General features: G+C 41.4%; 2 protein-coding genes across 3 annotated transcripts in view; one reads left to right on the top strand and one right to left on the bottom strand.

Annotated features, from left to right (window-relative positions):
• The window catches only part of selenoe (selenoprotein e), a 52,400-nt gene extending 35,631 nt beyond the window's left edge, over positions 1-16,769 (bottom strand). Inside the window, exon 1 of the mRNA XM_061931777.1 lies at positions 16,641-16,769. The gene's annotated coding sequence lies outside the window, so the exon portion shown is untranslated. The remainder of the gene's footprint in view (positions 1-16,640) is intronic.
• LOC133577749 (uncharacterized) overlaps positions 1-19,007 on the top strand; it is a 62,985-nt gene that overhangs the window by 12,104 nt on the left and 31,874 nt on the right. The window contains exon 2 of one of the 2 annotated variants that reach the window (XM_061931749.1): positions 16,690-16,899. The exons of the other annotated variant lie outside the window; for it this stretch is intronic. Within the exon in view, the coding sequence (XP_061787733.1) occupies positions 16,690-16,899 (210 nt within the window). The remainder of the gene's footprint in view (positions 1-16,689; positions 16,900-19,007) is intronic. 2 annotated transcript variants of the gene reach the window in all.

Here is a 19,007-nt window from a genome sequence, read left to right as displayed (position 1 = left end):
TGTATTTGTGTACATACAGTAGCAATATATACTACATTTGTGTACGTACAGTAAGAAGTAGTAGTACTGTACTTGTGCACGTACAGTAGCAATATATACTGTATTTGTGTACATACAGTAGGAAGTAGTAGTACTGTATTTGTGTACGTACAGTAGCAAGTATTAGTATTGTATTTGTGTACGTACAGCAGCAAGTAAGTAGCAATATATACTGTATTTGTGCACGTACAATAGCAATATATACTGTATTTGTGTACGTACAGTAGCAAGTAGTAGTACTATATTTGTGTACATACAGTAGCAAGTAAGTAGCAATATATACTGTATTTGTGCACGTACAGTAGCAAGTAAGTAGCAATATATATTGTATTTGTGTACGTACAGTACCAAGTATTAGTATTGTATTTGTGTACGTACAGTAGCAAGTAAGTAGCAATATATACTGTATTTGTGTGCGTACAGTAGCAAGTACTAGTACTGTATTTGTGTACATACAGTAGCAATATATACTGTATTTGTGTACGTACAGTAGCAATATATACTGTATTTGTATACGTACAGTAGCAAGTAGGAGTACTGTATTTGTGTACGTACAGTAGCAAGTAGTAGTACTGTATTTGTGTACGTACAGTAGCAATATATACTGTATTTGTGTACGTACAGTAGCAATATACGCTGTATTTGTGTACATACAGTAGCAATATATACTGTATTTGTGTACGTACAGTAGGAGTACTGTATTTGTGTACGTACAGTAGCAAGTAGTAGTACTGTATTTGTGTACGTACAGTAGCAATATATACTGTATTTGTGTACATACAGTAGCAATTAGTAGTACTGTATTTGTGTACGTACAGTAGCAAGTAATAGTATTGTATTTGTGTACGTACAGTAGCAATATATACTGTATTTGTGCATGTACAGTAGCAATATATGCTGTATTTGTGTATGTACAGTAGCAATTAGTAGTACTGTATTTGTGTACGTACAGTAGCAAGTAATAGTATTGTATTTGTGTACGTACAGTAGCAATATATACTGTATTTGTGTACATACAGTAGCAATATATACTGTATTTAAGTACATACAGTAGCAATATATGCTGTATTTGTGTAAGTACAGTAGCAAGTAGTAGTACTGTATTTGTGTACGTACAGTAGCAATATATACTGTATTTGTGTACATACAGTAGCAATATATACTGTATATGTACAGTAGCAAGTCAAAAGCATCAACATACTCTCTTATGGCGTTTCATGTCAGACGCCATCTTTTCACCGGCCGGCTGCTGCGGATGGATTAGGTGGAGTTAAGTTAAGTTAAGTTAAGTTAAGTTAAGTTAAGTTAAGTTAAGTTAAGCTAAGCGTGGTGAAAATAGCCTGACATTTAGGACAGGGGGAGAGAAGGCGGGGGGTCGGAGGGTCGGGATTTGGGAATATTTGTGTTGTAAATCCACAGCTCGCATTCCTGCCGCCAAACCAGATACCCACAATGCACTGGTGGTGACGGATGGACCACCTTTACAGTCCCTCAGGGGCCCCGGGCTAGTATTTTTCCATGTCTTCTCCTGACCTCCTTGCTTTTATCTTATGTCCGCTACTAAACTCTTTGTTTTGTCTTGAGGGCTCTTGTTTGTCGGCTTACAGAGCTATTTTGGCCAGTTCCTTATCTGTTTTGAAGGAGCAGCAGCGCTCCTTCCTGGGCTCGAGGGGCCGTTTTTGCTCTACATAAGCGGACTCTTTTTGTTTGGACTTAGACCTCGCTTGCCGATGCTAATGTCGCGTTGAAGCTTTAGGAAAACTTGGTATTGTACCATTCTGTCTTTGGGGTCCTCTTTACTCAACATATATGTCATACAAAAGAAGTTGGGATCGACCAGCGTATTTTGTTCCATTAGAGGTAGATTGGCCACGTGCAACAATTTGGGGGCTCGTCCGGGATACACTATCATGGTGTCGGCGGGATGTCGAAGAGGCCGCGGATACGGGCGTTCCAAAGGGTGTCAATTTGGTGCCTACTCGGGTCAGTGGGGTCACTAGTCCAACCATATAGCACAAAGCCTGTTTCAACTTCAAGTTTTAATGTTATTATTCATAACAAGCTCCGCCCACCTTGACAAAATCTCCTGTGAGAATGAGACATTTTACATTTTTCTTTCTTAATCCATAGTCATGTTTAAAGCAGCTAGTATTTTCCCATGTCTTCTCCTGCTTTTATCTTATATCCGCTAGTAAACTCTTTGTTTTGTCTTAAGGGCTCCTGTTTGTCTGTTTTGGCCAGTTCCTTATCTGTTTTGAAGGAGCAGCAGCGCTCCTTCCTGGGCGAGAGGGGCCGTTTTTGCTACACATAAGCGAAATCAGTCAAATCAGTTATTTTTATGGTAAAAAAACCCAACAACAAACTACTGTAAAAGCCATTTTGCCATTTATGGTTTTACCGTAAAATCTGTTGTTTTTATGGTAAAAACAAACAAACATTTTTTTACTGTAAAAAAGCAGCTTTCTATTAACAGAAAAAAAAACTAAATCATTTTTTGTGTACAATTCTGGTAACTGAGCTGCCAGTTTTTTACCATAAAAAAACAGCGGTACTGTTTTTCCATTTACAAAATGAACTGGAAAAACGGACGCAAATTTTACGGTAAATTTTTTTTTACTGTAAAAGCCGTTTTGCCATTTATGGTATCACCGTAAAATCAGTTGTTTTTATGGTAAAAACAAACAAACATTTTTTTTTTACTGTAAAAAAGCAGTTTTCTATTAACAGGAAAAAAAACTAAATAATTTTTTGTGCAAAATTCTGGCAACTGAGCTGCCAGTTTTTTTTACCATAAAAAAAACAGCGGTACTGTTTTTCCATTTACAAAATAAACTGGAAAAACGTCCGCAAATTTTACGGTAAAATTTGAGCAACTGAGCTGGCAGTTTTTGACTATAAAAAACTCTGGTACTGTTTTACCATTTACGGTAACACACGGTAAAATTCGTTGTTGTTTTCACTGTAAAAAAAACCAAGATTTTTACTGTAAAAAAGCATTTTTAAATTAACAGAAAAAAAAATGTTTGTGTAAAATTCTGGCAGCTGAGCTGCCAGTTTTTTTTACCATAAAAAAACAGTGGTACTGTTTTTCCATTTACAAAATGAACTGGAAAAACGGCCGCAAATTTTACGGTAAATTTTTTTTACTGTAAAAGCCATTTTGCCATTTATGGTTTTACCGTAAAATCAGTTGTTTTTATGGTAAAAACAAACAAACATTTTTTTACTGTAAAAAAACAGTTTTCTATTAACAGAAAAAAAACTAAAACATTTTTTTGTGTAAAATTCTGGCAACTGAGCTGCCAGTTTTTTTTACCATAAAAAACAGCGATACTGTTTTTCCATTTACAAAATAAACTGGAAAAATGACCGCAAATTTTACGGTAAATTTTTTTACTGTAAAAGCCGTTTTGCCATTTATGGTATCACCGTAAAATCAGTTGTTTTTATGGTAAAAACAAACAAACATTTTTTTTACTGTAAAAAAGCAGTTTTCTATTAACAGAAAAAAAAAGGAAATAATTTTTTGTGTAAAATTCTGGCAACTGAGCTGCCAGTTTTTTTTACCATAAAAAAACAGCGGTACTGTTTTTCCATTCACAAAATAAACTGGAAAAACGACGGCAAATTTTACGGTAAAATTTGGGCAACTGAGCTGGCAGTTTTTGACTATAAAAAACTCTGGTATTGTTTTGCCATTTACGGTAACGCACCGTAAAATCCGTTGTTTTTTTCACTGTAAAAAAAAAAACCAAGCATTTTACTGTAAAAAAGTAGTTTTCTATTAACAGAAAAAAAAACTAAATAATTTTTTGTGTAAAATTCTGGCAACTGAGCTGACAGTTTTTTTACCATAAAAAAACAGCGATACTGTTTTTCCATTTACAAAATAAACTGGAAAAACGACCGCAAATTTTACGGTAAAATTTGAGCAACTGAGCTGGCAGTTTTTGACTTTAAAAATCTCTGGTACTGTTTTGCCATTTACGGTAACACACGGTAAAATTCGTTGTTGTTTTCACTGTAAAAAAAAACAAGATTTTTACTGTAAAAAAGCATTTTTAAATTAACAGAAAAAAAAATGTTTGTGTAAAATTCTGGCAGTGTTTTTTACCATAAAAAAACAGTGGTAGTTTTTCCATTTACAAAATGAACTGGAAAAACGGCCGCAAATTTTACGGTAAATTTTTTTTACTGTAAAAGCCATTTTGCCATTTATGGTTTTACCGTAAAATCAGTTGTTTTTATGGTAAAAACAAACAAACATTTTTTTTTACTGTAAAAAAGCAGTTTTCTATTAACAGAAAAAAAAAAACGAAATAATTTTTTGTGTAAAATTCTGGCAACTGAGCTGCCAGTTTTTTTTACCATAAAAAAACAGCGGTACTGTTTTTCCATTCACAAAATAAACTGGAAAAACGACCGCAAATTTTACGGTAAAATTTGGGCAACTGAGCTGGCAGTTTTTGACTATAAAAAACTCTGGTACTGTTTTGCCATTTACGGTAACAAACGGTAAAATTCGTTGTTGTTTTCACTGTAAAAAAAAACAAGATTTTTACTGTAAATAAGCATTTTTAAATTAACAGAAAAAAAAATGTTTGTGTAAAATTCTGGCAGCTGAGCTGCCAGTTTTTTACCATAAAAAAACAGCGGTACTGTTTTTCCATTTACAAAATGAACTGGAAAAACGGCCGCAAATTTTACGGTAAATTGTTTTTACTGTAAAAGCCATTTTGCCATTTATGGTTTTACTGTAAAATCAGTTGTTTTTATGGTAAAAACAAACAAACATTTTTTTACTGTAAAAAAGCAGTTTTCTGTTAACAGAAAAAAAAACTAAATCATTTTTTGTGTAAAATTCTGGCAACTGAGCTGCCAGTTTTTTTTTACCATAAAAAAACAGCGATACTGTTTTTCCATTTACAAAATAAACTGGAAAAACGACCGCAAATTTTACGGTAAAATTTGAGCAACTGAGCTGGCAGTTTTTGACTATAAAAAACTCTGGTACTGTTTTGCCATTTACGGTAACAAACGGTAAAATTCGTTGTTGTTTTCACTGTAAAAAAAAACAAGCGTTTTACTGTAAAAAAAACATTTTTATATTAACAGAAAAAAAGTGAGCTGTTTTTCCATTTACAAAATGAACTGGAAAAACGGCCGCAAATTTTACGGTAAATTTTTTTACTGTAAAAGCCGTTTTGCCATTTATGGTATCACCGTAAAATCAGTTGTTTTTATGGTAAAAACAAACAAACATTTTTTTACTGTAAAAAAGCAGTTTTCTATTAACAGAAAAAAAAAACTAAATAATTTTTTGTGTAAAATTCTGGCAACTGAGCTGCCAGTTTTTTTTTACCATAAAAAAACAGCGGTACTGTTTTTCCATTTACAAAATAAACTGGAAAAAACGACTGCAAATTTTACGGTAAAATTTGGACAACTGAGCTGGCAGTTTTTGACTATAAAAAACTCTGGTACTGTTTTAAAGTTAAAAAGTTAAAGTACCAATGATTGTCACACACACACTAGGTGTGGCGAGATTATTCTCTGCATTTGACCCATCACCCTTGATCACCCCCTGGGAGGTGAGGGGAGCAGTGGGCAGCAGCGGTGGCCGCGCCCGGGAATCATTTTGGTGATTTAACCCCCAATTCCAACCCTTGATGCTGAGTGCCAAGCAGGGAGGTAATGGGTCCCATTTTTATAGTCTTTGGTATGACTCGGCCGGGGTTTGAACTCACAACCTACCGATCTCAGGGCGGACATTCTAGCCACTAGGCCATTTACGGTAACACACGGTAAAATTCGTTGTTGTTTTCACTGTAAAAAAAAACAAGATTTTTACTGTAAAAAAGCATTTTTAAATTAACAGAAAAAAAAATGTTTGTGTAAAATTCTGGCAGCTGAGCTGTTATCACCTGTAGTCACTCTGGATCGTCATGTTATCACCTAAAGTCACTCTGGATTGTCGTGATATCAGTCATGTTATCACCTGAAGTCACTTTGGATCATCATGATATCATTTGTGTTTTCACCTGAAGTCACTCTGGATCCTCATGATATCAGTCGTGTTATCACCTGAAGTCACTCTGGATCGTCGTAATATCAGTCGTGTTATCACCTGAAGTCACTCTGGATCATCATGATATCAGTCGTGTTATCGCCTGAAGTCCCTCTGGATCGTCGTGATAGCAGTCGTGTTATCGCTTTACGTCACATTGGATCGTCGTGTTATCACCTGAAATCCCTCTGGAGCATTGTGATATCAGTCGTGTTATCTGAAATTTCTCTGGATTGTCATGATATCAGTCACGTTATCACCTGAAGTCACTCTGGATTGTTGTGGTATCATTTGTGTTATCACCTTAAGTCACTCTGGATCGTCACGTTATCACCTGTAGTCACTCTGGATCGTCATGTTATCACCTAAAGTCACTCTGGATTGTCGTGATATCAGTCGTGTTATCACCTGAAGTCACTCTGGATCGTCATGTTATCACCTAAAGTCACTCTGGATTGTCGTGATATCAGTCGTGTTATCACCTGAAGTCACTCTGGATCATCATGATATCAGTCGTGTTATCGCCTGAAGTCCCTCTGGATCGTCGTGATAGCAGTCGTGTTATTGCTTTACGTCACACCGGATCGTCGTGTTATCACCTGAAATCCCTCTGGAGCATTGTGATATCAGTCGTGTTATCTGAAATCCCTCTGGATCGTCATGATATCAGTCACGTTATCACCTGAAGTCACTCTGGATTGTTGTGGTATCATTTGTGTTATAACCTTAAGTCACTCTGGATCGTCACGTTATCACCTGTAGTCACTCTGGATCGTCATGTTATCACCTAAAGTCACTCTGGATTGTCGTGATATCAGTCGTGTTATCACCTGAAGTCACTCTGGATCCTCGTGATATCAGTCGTGTTATCACCTGAAGTCACTCTGGATCATCATGATATCAGTCGTGTTATCGCCTGAAGTCCCTCTGGATCGTCGTGATAGCAGTCGTGTTATCGCTTTACGTCACACTGGATCGTCGTCTTATCACCTGAAGTCACTCTGGATTGTCATGATATCACCTGAAGTCACTTTGGATCGTCATGATATCATTCGTGTTATCACCTGAAGTCCCTCTGGATTGTCGTGATGTCCCCCAAAGTCACTCCGGATCGTCGTGATATCAGTCGTGCTATCGTCTGAAGTCACTCTGGATCCTCATGATATCAGTCGTATTATCACCTGAAGTCACTCTGGATCGTCGTGATATCAGTCACGTTATCACCTGTAGTCACTCTGGATCGTCATGTTATCACCTAAAGTCACTCTGGATTGTCGTGATATCAGTCGTGTTATCACCTGAAGTCACTCTGGATCCTCATGATATCAGTCGTGTTATCACCTGAAGTCACTCTGGATCATCATGATATCAGTCGTGTTATCGCCTGAAGTCCCTCTGGATTGTCGTGATATCACCTGAAGTCACTTTGGATCGTCATGATATCATTCGTGTTATCACCTGAAGTCCCTCTGGATTGTCGTGATGTCCCCCAAAGTCACTCCGGATCGTCGTGATATCAGTCGTGGTATCGTCTGAAGTCACTCTGGATCCTCATGATATCAGTCGTATTATCACCTGAAGTCACTCTGGATCGTCGTGATATCAGTCACGTTATCACCTGAAGTCACTCTGGATTGTTGTGGTATCATTTGTGTTATAACCTTAAGTCACTCTGGATCGTCACGTTATCACCTGTAGTCACTCTGGATCGTTGTGTTATCACCGACAGTCACTCTGGATTGTCGTGATATCAGTCGTGTTATCACCTGAAGTCAGTCTGGATCGTTGTGTTATCACCTGAAGTCACTCTGGATCGTCGTGATATCAGTCATGTTATAGCCTGAAATCCCTCTGGATCGTCATGATATCAGTCGTGTTATCACCTGAAGTCACTTTGGATCGTCATGATATCATTCGTGTTATCACCTGAAGTCCCTCTGGATTGTCGTGATGTCACCCGAAGTCACTCCGGATCGTCGTGATATCAGTCGTGGTATCGCCTGAAGTCACTCTGGATCCTCATGATATCAGTCGTGTTATCACCTGAAGTCACTCTGGATTGTCATGATATCAGTCGTGTTATCACCTGAAGTCACTCTGGATCTTTGTGATATCAGTCGTGTTATCACCTGAAGTCACTTTGGATCGTCATGATATCATTCGTGTTATCATCTGAAGTCACTCTGGATTGTCGTGATATCAGTCGTGTTATCACCTGAAGTCACTCTGGATCCTCATGATATCAGTCGTGTTATCACCTGAAGTCACTCTGGATCATCATGATATCAGTCGTGTTATCGCCTGAAGTCCCTCTGGATCGTCGTGATAGCAGTCGTGTTATCGCTTTACGTCACACTGGATCGTCGTCTTATCACCTGAAGTCACTCTGGATTGTCGTGATATCACCTGAAGTCACTTTGGATCGTCATGATATCATTCGTGTTATCACCTGAAGTCCCTCTGGATTGTCGTGATGTCCCCCGAAGTCACTCCGGATCGTCGTCATATCAGTCGTGGTATCGTCTGAAGTCACTCTGGATCCTCATGATATCAGTCGTATTATCACCTGAAGTCACTCTGGATCGTCGTGATATCAGTCACGTTATCACCTGTAGTCACTCTGGATCGTCATGTTATCACCTAAAGTCACTCTGGATTGTCGTGATATCAGTCGTGTTATCACCTGAAGTCACTCTGGATCCTCATGATATCAGTCGTGTTATCACCTGAAGTCACTCTGGATCATCATGATATCAGTCGTGTTATCGCCTGAAGTCCCTCTGGATTGTCGTGATAGCAGTCGTGTTATCGCTTTACGTCACACTGGATCGTCGTCTTATCACCTGAAGTCACTCTGGATTGTCGTGATATCACCTGAAGTCACTTTGGATCGTCATGATATCATTCGTGTTATCACCTGAAGTCCCTCTGGATTGTCGTGATGTCCCCCAAAGTCACTCCGGATCGTCGTGATATCAGTCGTGCTATCGTCTGAAGTCACTCTGGATCCTCATGATATCAGTCGTATTATCACCTGAAGTCACTCTGGATCGTCGTGATATCAGTCACGTTATCACCTGTAGTCACTCTGGATCGTCATGTTATCACCTAAAGTCACTCTGGATTGTCGTGATGTCAGTCATGTTATCACCTGAAGTCACTCTGGATCCTCATGATATCAGTCGTGTTATCACCTGAAGTCACTCTGGATCATCATGATATCAGTCGTGTTATCGCCTGAAGTCCCTCTGGATCGTCGTGATAGCAGTCGTGTTATCGCTTTACGTCACACTGGATCGTCGTCTTATCACCTGAAGTCACTCTGGATTGTCGTGATATCACCTGAAGACACTTTGGGTCGTCATGATATCATTCGTGTTATCACCTGAAGTCCCTCTGGATTGTCGTGATGTCCCCCAAAGTCACTCCGGATCGTCGTGATATCAGTCGTGGTATCGTCTGAAGTCACTCTGGATCCTCATGATATCAGTCGTATTATCACCTGAAGTCACTCTGGATCGTCGTGATATCAGTCACGTTATCACCTGTAGTCACTCTGGATCGTCATGTTATCACCTAAAGTCACTCTGGATTGTCGTGATGTCAGTCGTGTTATCACCTGAAGTCACTCTGGATCCTCATGATATCAGTCGTGTTATCACCTGAAGTCACTCTGGATCATCATGATATCAGTCGTGTTATCGCCTGAAGTCCCTCTGGATTGTCGTGATAGCAGTCGTGTTATCGCTTTACGTCACACTGGATCGTCGTCTTATCACCTGAAGTCACTCTGGATTGTCGTGATATCACCTGAAGTCACTTTGGGTCGTCATGATATCATTCGTGTTATCACCTGAAGTCCCTCTGGATTGTCGTGATGTCCCCCAAAGTCACTCCGGATCGTCGTGATATCAGTCGTGCTATCGTCTGAAGTCACTCTGGATCCTCATGATATCAGTCGTATTATCACCTGAAGTCACTCTGGATCGTCGTGATATCAGTCACGTTATCACCTGTAGTCACTCTGGATCGTCATGTTATCACCTAAAGTCACTCTGGATTGTCGTGATGTCAGTCGTGTTATCACCTGAAGTCACTCTGGATCCTCATGATATCAGTCGTGTTATCACCTGAAGTCACTCTGGATCATCATGATATCAGTCGTGTTATCGCCTGAAGTCCCTCTGGATCGTCGTGATAGCAGTCGTGTTATCGCTTTACGTCACACTGGATCGTCGTCTTATCACCTGAAGTCACTCTGGATTGTCGTGATATCACCTGAAGTCACTTTGGGTCGTCATGATATCATTCGTGTTATCACCTGAAGTCCCTCTGGATTGTCGTGATGTCCCCCAAAGTCACTCCGGATCGTCGTCATATCAGTCGTGGTATCGTCTGAAGTCACTCTGGATCCTCATGATATCAGTCGTATTATCACCTGAAGTCACTCTGGATCGTCGTGATATCAGTCGTGTTATCACCTGAAGTCCCTCTGGATCGTCGTGATATCAGTCGTGTTATCGCCTGAAGTCCCTCTGGATCGTCGTGATAGCAGTCGTGTTATCGCTTTACGTCACACTGGATCGTCGTGTTATCACCTGAAGTCACTCTGGATTGTCGTGATATCAGTCGTGTTATCACCTAAAGTCACTTTGGATCGTCATGATATCATTCGTGTTATCACCTGAAGTTCCTCTGGATTGTCGTGATGTCACCCGAAGTCACTCCGGATCGTCGTGATATCAGTCGTGGTATCGCCTGAAGTCACTCTGGATTGTCATGATATCAGTCATGTTATCGCCTGAAGTCACTCTGGATCTTCGTGATATCAGTCGTGTTATCACCTGAAGTCACTTTGGATCGTCATGATATCATTCATGCTATCACCTGAAGTCACTCTGGATCCTCATGATATCAGTCGTGTTATCGCCTGAAGTCCCTCTGGATCGTCGTGACAGCAGTCGTGTTATCGCTTTACGTCACACGGGATCGTCGTGTTATCACCTGAAATCCCTCTGGAGCATTGTGATATCAGTCGTGTTATCTGAAATCCCTCTGGATCGTCATGATATCAGTCACGTTATCACCTGAAGTCACTCTGGATTGTTGTGGTATCATTTGTGTTATAACCTTAAGTCACTCTGGATCGTCACGTTATCACCTGTAGTCACTCTGGATCGTCATGTTATCACCTAAAGTCACTCTGGATTGTCGTGATATCAGTCGTGTTATCACCTGAAGTCACTCTGGATCCTCATGATATCAGTCGTGTTATCACCTGAAGTCACTCTGGATCATCATGATATCAATCGTGTTATCGCCTGAAGTCCCTCTGGATCGTCGTGATAGCAGTCGTGTTATCGCTTTACGTCACTCTGGATCGTCACGTTATCACCTGTAGTCACTCTGGATCGTCATGTTATCACCTAAAGTCACTCTGGATTGTCGTGATATCAGTCGTGTTATCACCTGAAGTCACTTTGGATCGTCATGATATCATTCGTGTTATCACCTGAAGTCCCTCTGGATTGTCGTGATGTCCCCCAAAGTCACTCCGGATCGTCGTGATATCAGTCGTGGTATCGTCTGAAGTCACTCTGGATCCTCATGATATCAGTCGTATTATCACCTGAAGTCACTCTGGATCATCGTGATATCAGTCACGTTATCACCTGTAGTCACTCTGGATCGTCATGTTATCACCTAAAGTCACTCTGGATTGTCGTGATATCAGTCGTGTTATCACCTGAAGTCACTCTGGATCCTCATGATATCAGTCGTGTTATCACCTGAAGTCACTCTGGATCATCATGATATCAGTCGTGTTATCGCCTGAAGTCCCTCTGGATCGTCGTGATAGCAGTCGTGTTATCGCTTTACGTCACACTGGATCGTCGTGATATCACCTGAAGTAACTTTGGATCGTCATGATATCATTCGTGTTATCACCTGAAGTCCCTCTGGATTGTCGTGATGTCCCCCAAAGTCACTCCGGATCGTCGTGATATCAGTCGTGGTATCGTCTGAAGTCCCCCTGGATCGTCGTGATGTCAGTCGTGTTATCACCTGAAGTCACTGTGGATCGTCGTGATATCAGTCGTGTTATCGCCTGAAGTCCCTCTGGATCGTCGTGATAGCAGTCGTGTTATCGCTTTACGTCACACTGGATCGTCGTCTTATCACCTGAAGTCACTCTGGATTGTCGTGATATCACCTGAAGTCACTTTGGATCGTCATGATATCATTCGTGTTATCACCTGAAGTCCCTCTGGATTGTCGTGATGTCCCCCAAAGTCACTCCGGATCGTCGTGATATCAGTCGTGGTATCGTCTGAAGTCACTCTGGATCCTCATGATATCAGTCGTATTATCACCTGAAGTCACTCTGGATCATCGTGATATCAGTCACGTTATCACCTGTAGTCACTCTGGATCGTCATGTTATCACCTAAAGTCACTCTGGATTGTCGTGATATCAGTCGTGTTATCACCTGAAGTCACTCTGGATCCTCATGATATCAGTCGTGTTATCACCTGAAGTCACTCTGGATCATCATGATATCAGTCGTGTTATCGCCTGAAGTCCCTCTGGATCGTCGTGATAGCAGTCGTGTTATCGCTTTACGTCACACTGGATCGTCGTGATATCACCTGAAGTAACTTTGGATCGTCATGATATCATTCGTGTTATCACCTGAAGTCCCTCTGGATTGTCGTGATGTCCCCCAAAGTCACTCCGGATCGTCGTGATATCAGTCGTGGTATCGTCTGAAGTCCCCCTGGATCGTCGTGATGTCAGTCGTGTTATCACCTGAAGTCACTGTGGATCGTCGTGATATCAGTCGTGTTATCGCCTGAAGTCCCTCTGGATCGTCGTGATAGCAGTCGTGTTATCGCTTTACGTCACACTGGATCGTCGTCTTATCACCTGAAGTCACTCTGGATTGTCGTGATATCACCTGAAGTCACTTTGGATCGTCATGATATCATTCGTGTTATCACCTGAAGTCCCTCTGGATTGTCGTGATGTCCCCCAAAGTCACTCCGGATCGTCGTGATATCAGTCGTGGTATCGTCTGAAGTCCCTCTGGATCGTCGTGATATCAGTCGTGTTATCACCTGAAGTCACTGTGGATCGTCGTGATATCAGTCGTGTTATCGCCTGAAGTCCCTCTGGATCGTCGTGATAGCAGTCGTGTTATCGCTTTACGTCACACTGGATCGTCGTGTTATTACCTGAAGTTACTCTGGATTGTCGTGATATCACCTGAAGTCACTTTGGATTGTCATGATATCATTCGTGTTATCACCTGAAGTCCCTCTGGATTGTCGTGATGTCCCCCAAAGTCACTCCGGATCGTCGTGATATCAGTCGTGGTATCGTCTGAAGTCACTCTGGATCCTCATGATATCAGTCGTATTATCACCTGAAGTCACTCTGGATCGTCGTGATATCAGTCGTGTTATCACCTGAAGTCCCTCTGGATCGTCGTGATATCAGTCGTGTTATCGCCTGAAGTCCCTCTGGATCGTCGTGATAGCAGTCGTGTTATCGCTTTACGTCACACTGGATCGTCGTGTTATCACCTGAAGTCACTCTGGATTGTCGTGATATCAGTCGTGATGTCCCCCGAAGTCACTCCGGATCGTCGTGATATCAGTCGTGGTATCGTCTGAAGTCACTCTGGATCCTCATGATATCAGTCGTATTATCACCTGAAGTCACTCTGGATCGTCGTGATATCAGTCGTGTTATCACCTGAAGTCCCTCTGGATCGTCGTGATATCAGTCGTGTTATCGCCTGAAGTCCCTCTGGATCGTCGTGATAGCAGTCGTGTTATCGCTTTACGTCACACTGGATCGTCGTGTTATCACCTGAAGTCACTCTGGATTGTCGTGATATCAGTCGTGATGTCCCCCGAAGTCACTCCGGATCGTCATGATATCAGTCATGGTATCGTCTGAAGTCACTCTGTATCATCATGATATCAGTCGTATTATCACCTGAAGTCACTGTGGATCGTCGTGATATCAGTCGTGTTATCACCTGAAGTCACTCTGGATCATCATGATATCAGTCGTATTATCGCCTGAAGTCCCTCTGGATCGTCGTGATAGCAGTCGTGTTATCGCTTTACGTCACACTGGATCGTCGTGTTATCACCTAAGTCACTCTGGATCGGCGTGATATCAGTCGTGTTATCACCTGAAGTCACTTTGGATCATCATGATATCATTCGTGTTATCACCTGAAGTCCCTCTGGATTGTCGTGATGTCACTCGAAGTCACTCTGGATCGTCGTGATATCAGTTGTGGTATCGCCTGAAGTCACTCTGGATCCTCATGATATCAGTCGTGTTATCACCTGAAGTCACTCTGGATCCTCGTGATATCAGTCGTGTTATCACTTGAAGTCATTCTGGATCGTCATGATATCAGTCGTGTTATCACCTGAAGTCACTTTGGATCGTCATGATATCATTCGTGTTTTCACCCTGAAGTCACTCTGGATTGTCGTGATGTCACCCGAAGTCACTCCGGATCGTCGTGATATCAGTCGTGGTATCTCCTGAAGTCACTCTGGTTCCTCATGATATCAGTCGTGTTATCACCTGAAGCCACTCTGGATCCTCGTGATATCAGTCGTGTTATCACCTGAAGTCACTCTGGATCATCATGATATCAGTCGTGTTATCACCTGAAGTCACTTTGGATCGTCATGATATTATTCGTGTTATCACCTGAAGTCCCTCTGGATTGTCGTGATGTCACCCGAAGTCACTCCAGATCGTCGTGATATCAGTCGTATTATCACCTGAAGTCACTCTGGATCCTCGTGATATCAGTCGTGTTATCACTTGAAGTCATTCTGGATCGTCATGACATCAGTCATGTTATCACCTGAAGTCAGTCTAGATCATCATGATGTTAGTCATGTTAGCACCTGAAATCCCTCAGGATCGTTGTGATATCACCTGAAGTCACTCTGGATCGTCGTGATATCAGTCATGTTATAGCCTGAAATCCCTCTGAATCGTTTGAACCACTTTTAGTGGACTGGGGGGCGGGAGAGTTTGTTTTGTTAGCGAGTTATGCTAGCGAGCACACACACACACACACACACACACACACACACACACACACACACACACACACACACACACACACACACACACACACAATGCCCTAACAAAAGCATATTTGGGGGAGTGTTTGGAACTGGAAGATGATGCGATTAGTTGGTTGCCATGGTTACTGCTGACTGGCACAGTTTTCACAGCCGTCAGGACGGTTCTGCTTCTGCCTGATCAGCTTCCTGTTACCAAATCAGGCTTGATCGCATTTTGTCCATAATTAACTTGTCATTGATCAAAATTAATCACAATTAGACAACAGTTAACTTGTAATTAATCTTGATTGTTGCATTTTGTCCATATCTAGTTGCAATTAGTTAGGTTAACTTGTAGTTAATCATGATTAATCGCATTGTCTACAGTTAACTTGTATATAAACATGATTAATTGCATTTTGTTCATAGCTAAATTGTAAATAAATCGAGATTAATCGCATTAAACTGTTTCCAGTTTAGTTTCAGGCATCTGACGCAAATTCAAATATGCCGCCATCCTGTGGACAACATGTCAATGACCATGCAGTGCTTTGAAGGGAGTGAAGCACAGCATGTACTTGTACGACCCAATGCAAACAACCTTTTCTTACAGCGAAAAAAAAAAATGCGACTAACACAAGACGTCAACACAAATAGTCAAACATAACACAACCTGCTCACTGAACACAAGAAATAAGACTTAAAACATTAGTGTCGCATTTGTGTTCAAATACTAAGTTTTTAGGAACGCCCCCAATGGTGTTCAACCAATCAGCAGTCGACAACAAACACTCTAAAGTTCCTGGAACCTTTAGAAAGTCCCAACTAGATTTAGATCCATTGTCCCTGTGGAACTAAATCTACCCGGTTAGTTTCAGGTGGCAACAAAGGGGGAACCTTATTTACCCGGGTAACCTTCCATAGCGCCTGGCCGTGGCTCCGCCCCCTCCACCCAAATGAAACCTGCCGTTTTTACGTCTTGCGCTTGTTCGGAGTGTGAGTCAACAGTTTCTACCTCCGTTTGTCTGCTTGGTTGACAACTTTTTAATCCGTTTATTATTTGTTAGGTTTCATGTTTTTGTAGAAACTTTGAGACAAAGTCTCATTTTTCAAGTTGCCAATCTGAGGTGTTTTGTCAAGCAGATTATTTCTGGCCAAAGTAGAAGAAAGAAGTTGTCTTTATTTTTATGTTATCATGCTGGGATTGGAACAGACTTTCCTCCATGAGCTGACACTTGATTTGAAGTTGTGTGAAATCTGTAAAATGTGTTCTACGCTATTAGTTGCCCTGCCACAACTCTCACCTCGTCTCCCTCACTGAAAGAGGGAAACTAAGGCCACATCTCTTTGAGGGTTGGACCCTGTGGTTAGAACCCTGGACTAAGTCCTTCCCATCCAAGAATGCCCCCGACATGACTCTTACCTTAGTCTAAGTGTGCAGAATGCTGAAGAAGGTTCTTGTGGTCCTGCAGCACACCCAGAGAAGAATCCTGGAGGAGCAGCGAGAGTCCAGCTCGCCTGTCAAAGCCACGCCCACTAGCAAGACGCTCGCCGTCACGGACCCAAAGAACCTGAAGAAGAAGGCCACTCAAGACAGGACAGAGCCTGAGGGGGTGAAGGACCCAAAGGTGGACCTTGAACCGGTCCTGCTAGCTGGGACAACAACAGAAGCAGTCAGTGAGGTAAGAAGCACTTGGAGAGATTCTTCAGAGGCTGAAGCAGGAAGTAGCTCTTTATTGTTGCAAGAAGCAGGAAGTATCTCTTTATAGGTGCAATAAACAGGAAGTAGCTCTTTATAGGTGCAATAAACAGGAAGTAGCTCTTTATTGGTGCAACAATCAGGAAGTAGCTCTTTGCTTGTGCAAGAAACAGGTAGTAGGTCTTTATTGGTGCAAGAAGCAGGAAGTAGCCCTTTATTGTTGCAAGAAGCAGGAAGTAGTTCCTTATTGGTGCAAGAAACAGGAAGTAGCTCTTTATTGGTGCAAAAAACAGGAAGTAGCTCTTTATTGGTGCAAGAAACAGGAAGTAGCTCTTTAAAGGTGCAAGAAACAGGAAGTAGCTCTTTGCTTGTGCAAGAAGCAGGAAGTAGCTCTTTATTGGCGCAATAAACAGAAAGTAGCTCTTTATAGGTGCAAGAAGCAGGAAGTATCTCTTTATAGGTGCAATAAACAGGAAGGAGCTCTTTATTGGTGCAACAAACAGGAAGTAGCTCTTTGCTTGTGCAAGAAACAGGAAGTAGGTCTTTATTGGTGCAAGAAGCAGGAAGTAGCCCTTTATTGTTGCAAGAAGCAGGAAGTAGCTCTCATTAGTGCAAGAAACAGGAAGTATCTCTTTATAGGTGAAAGAAACAGGAAGTAGCTCTTTGCTTGTGCAAGAAGTAGCTCTTTATTGGTGCAATAAACAGGAAGTAGCTCTTTATTGGTGCAACAAACAGGACGTAGCTATTTGTTTGTGCAAGAAACAGGAAGTAGGTATTTATTGGTGCAAGAAGCAGGAAGTAGCCCTTTATTGTTGCAAGAAGCAGGAAGTAGCTGTCATTAGTGCAAGAACCAGGAAGTATCAATTTATAGGTGTAAGAAACAAGAAGTAGCTCTTTATTGGTGCAATAAACAGGAAGTAGCTCTTTATTGGTGCAACAAACCGGAAGTAACTCTTTGCTCGTGCAAGAAACAGGAAGTAGGTATTTATTGGTGCAAGAAGCAGGCAGTAGCCCTTTATTGTTGCAAGAAGCAGGAAGTAGTTCCTTATTACTGCAAGAAACAGGAAGTAGCTCTCATTAGTGCAAGAAACAGGAAGTATCTCTTTATAGGTGAAAGAAACAGGAAGTAGCTCTTTGCTTGTGCAAGAAGTAGCTCTTTATTGGTGCAATAAACAGGAAGTAGCTCTTTATTGGTGCAACAAACAGGAAGTAGCTATTTGCTTGTGCAAGAAACAGGAAGTAGGTATTTATTGGTGCAAGAAGCAGGAAGTAGCCCTTTATTGTTGCAAGAAGCAGGAAGTAGCTGTCATTAGTGCAAGAACCAGGAAGTATCAATTTATAGGTGTAAGAAACAAGAAGTAGCTCTTTATTGGTGCAATAAACAGGAAGTAGCTCTTATTGGTGCAAGAAACAGGAAGTAGCTCTTTACTCGTGCAAGAAGCAGGAAGTAGTTCTTTATCGATGCAAGAAACAGGAAGTAGCTCTTGACTCGTGCAAGAAGCAGGAAGTAGCTCTTTATTGGTGCAAGAAGCAGGAAGTAGCCCTTTATTGTTGCAAGAAGCAGGAAGTAGTTCCTTATTGGTGCAAGAAACAGGAAGTAGCTCTTTATTGGTGCAAGAAACATGAAGTATCTCTTTATAGGTGTAAGAAACAGGAAGTAGCTCTTTGCTTGTGCAAGAAGCAGGAAGTAGCTCTTATTGGTCCAAGAAACAGGACGTATCTCTTTATAGATGCAAGAAACAGGAAGTACCTCTTTATTGGTGCAATAAACAGGAAGTATCTCTTTATAGATGCAAGAAACAGGAAGTACCTCTTTATTGGTGCAAGAAACAGGAAGTATCTCTTTATAGGTGCAAGAAACAGGAAGTAGCTCTTTACTCGTGCAAGAAGCAGGAAGTAGCTCTTTGTTGGTGCAAGAAACAGGAAGTAACTATTTATAGGTGCGAGAAACAGGAAGTAGCTCTTTGCTTGTGCAAGAAGCAGGAAGTAGCTCTTTATTGGTGCAAGAAGCAGGAAGTAGCCCTTTATTGTTGCAAGAAGCAGAAAGTAGCTCTTTATTGGTGCAAGAAACAGGAAGTAGCTCTTTGCTTG

The sequence above is a fragment of the Nerophis lumbriciformis genome, linkage group LG03 (assembly GCF_033978685.3).
Source record: "Nerophis lumbriciformis linkage group LG03, RoL_Nlum_v2.1, whole genome shotgun sequence".
Lineage (NCBI taxonomy): Eukaryota > Metazoa > Chordata > Actinopteri > Syngnathiformes > Syngnathidae > Nerophis > Nerophis lumbriciformis.
This window is presented reverse-complemented; position numbering and strand designations above follow the sequence as displayed.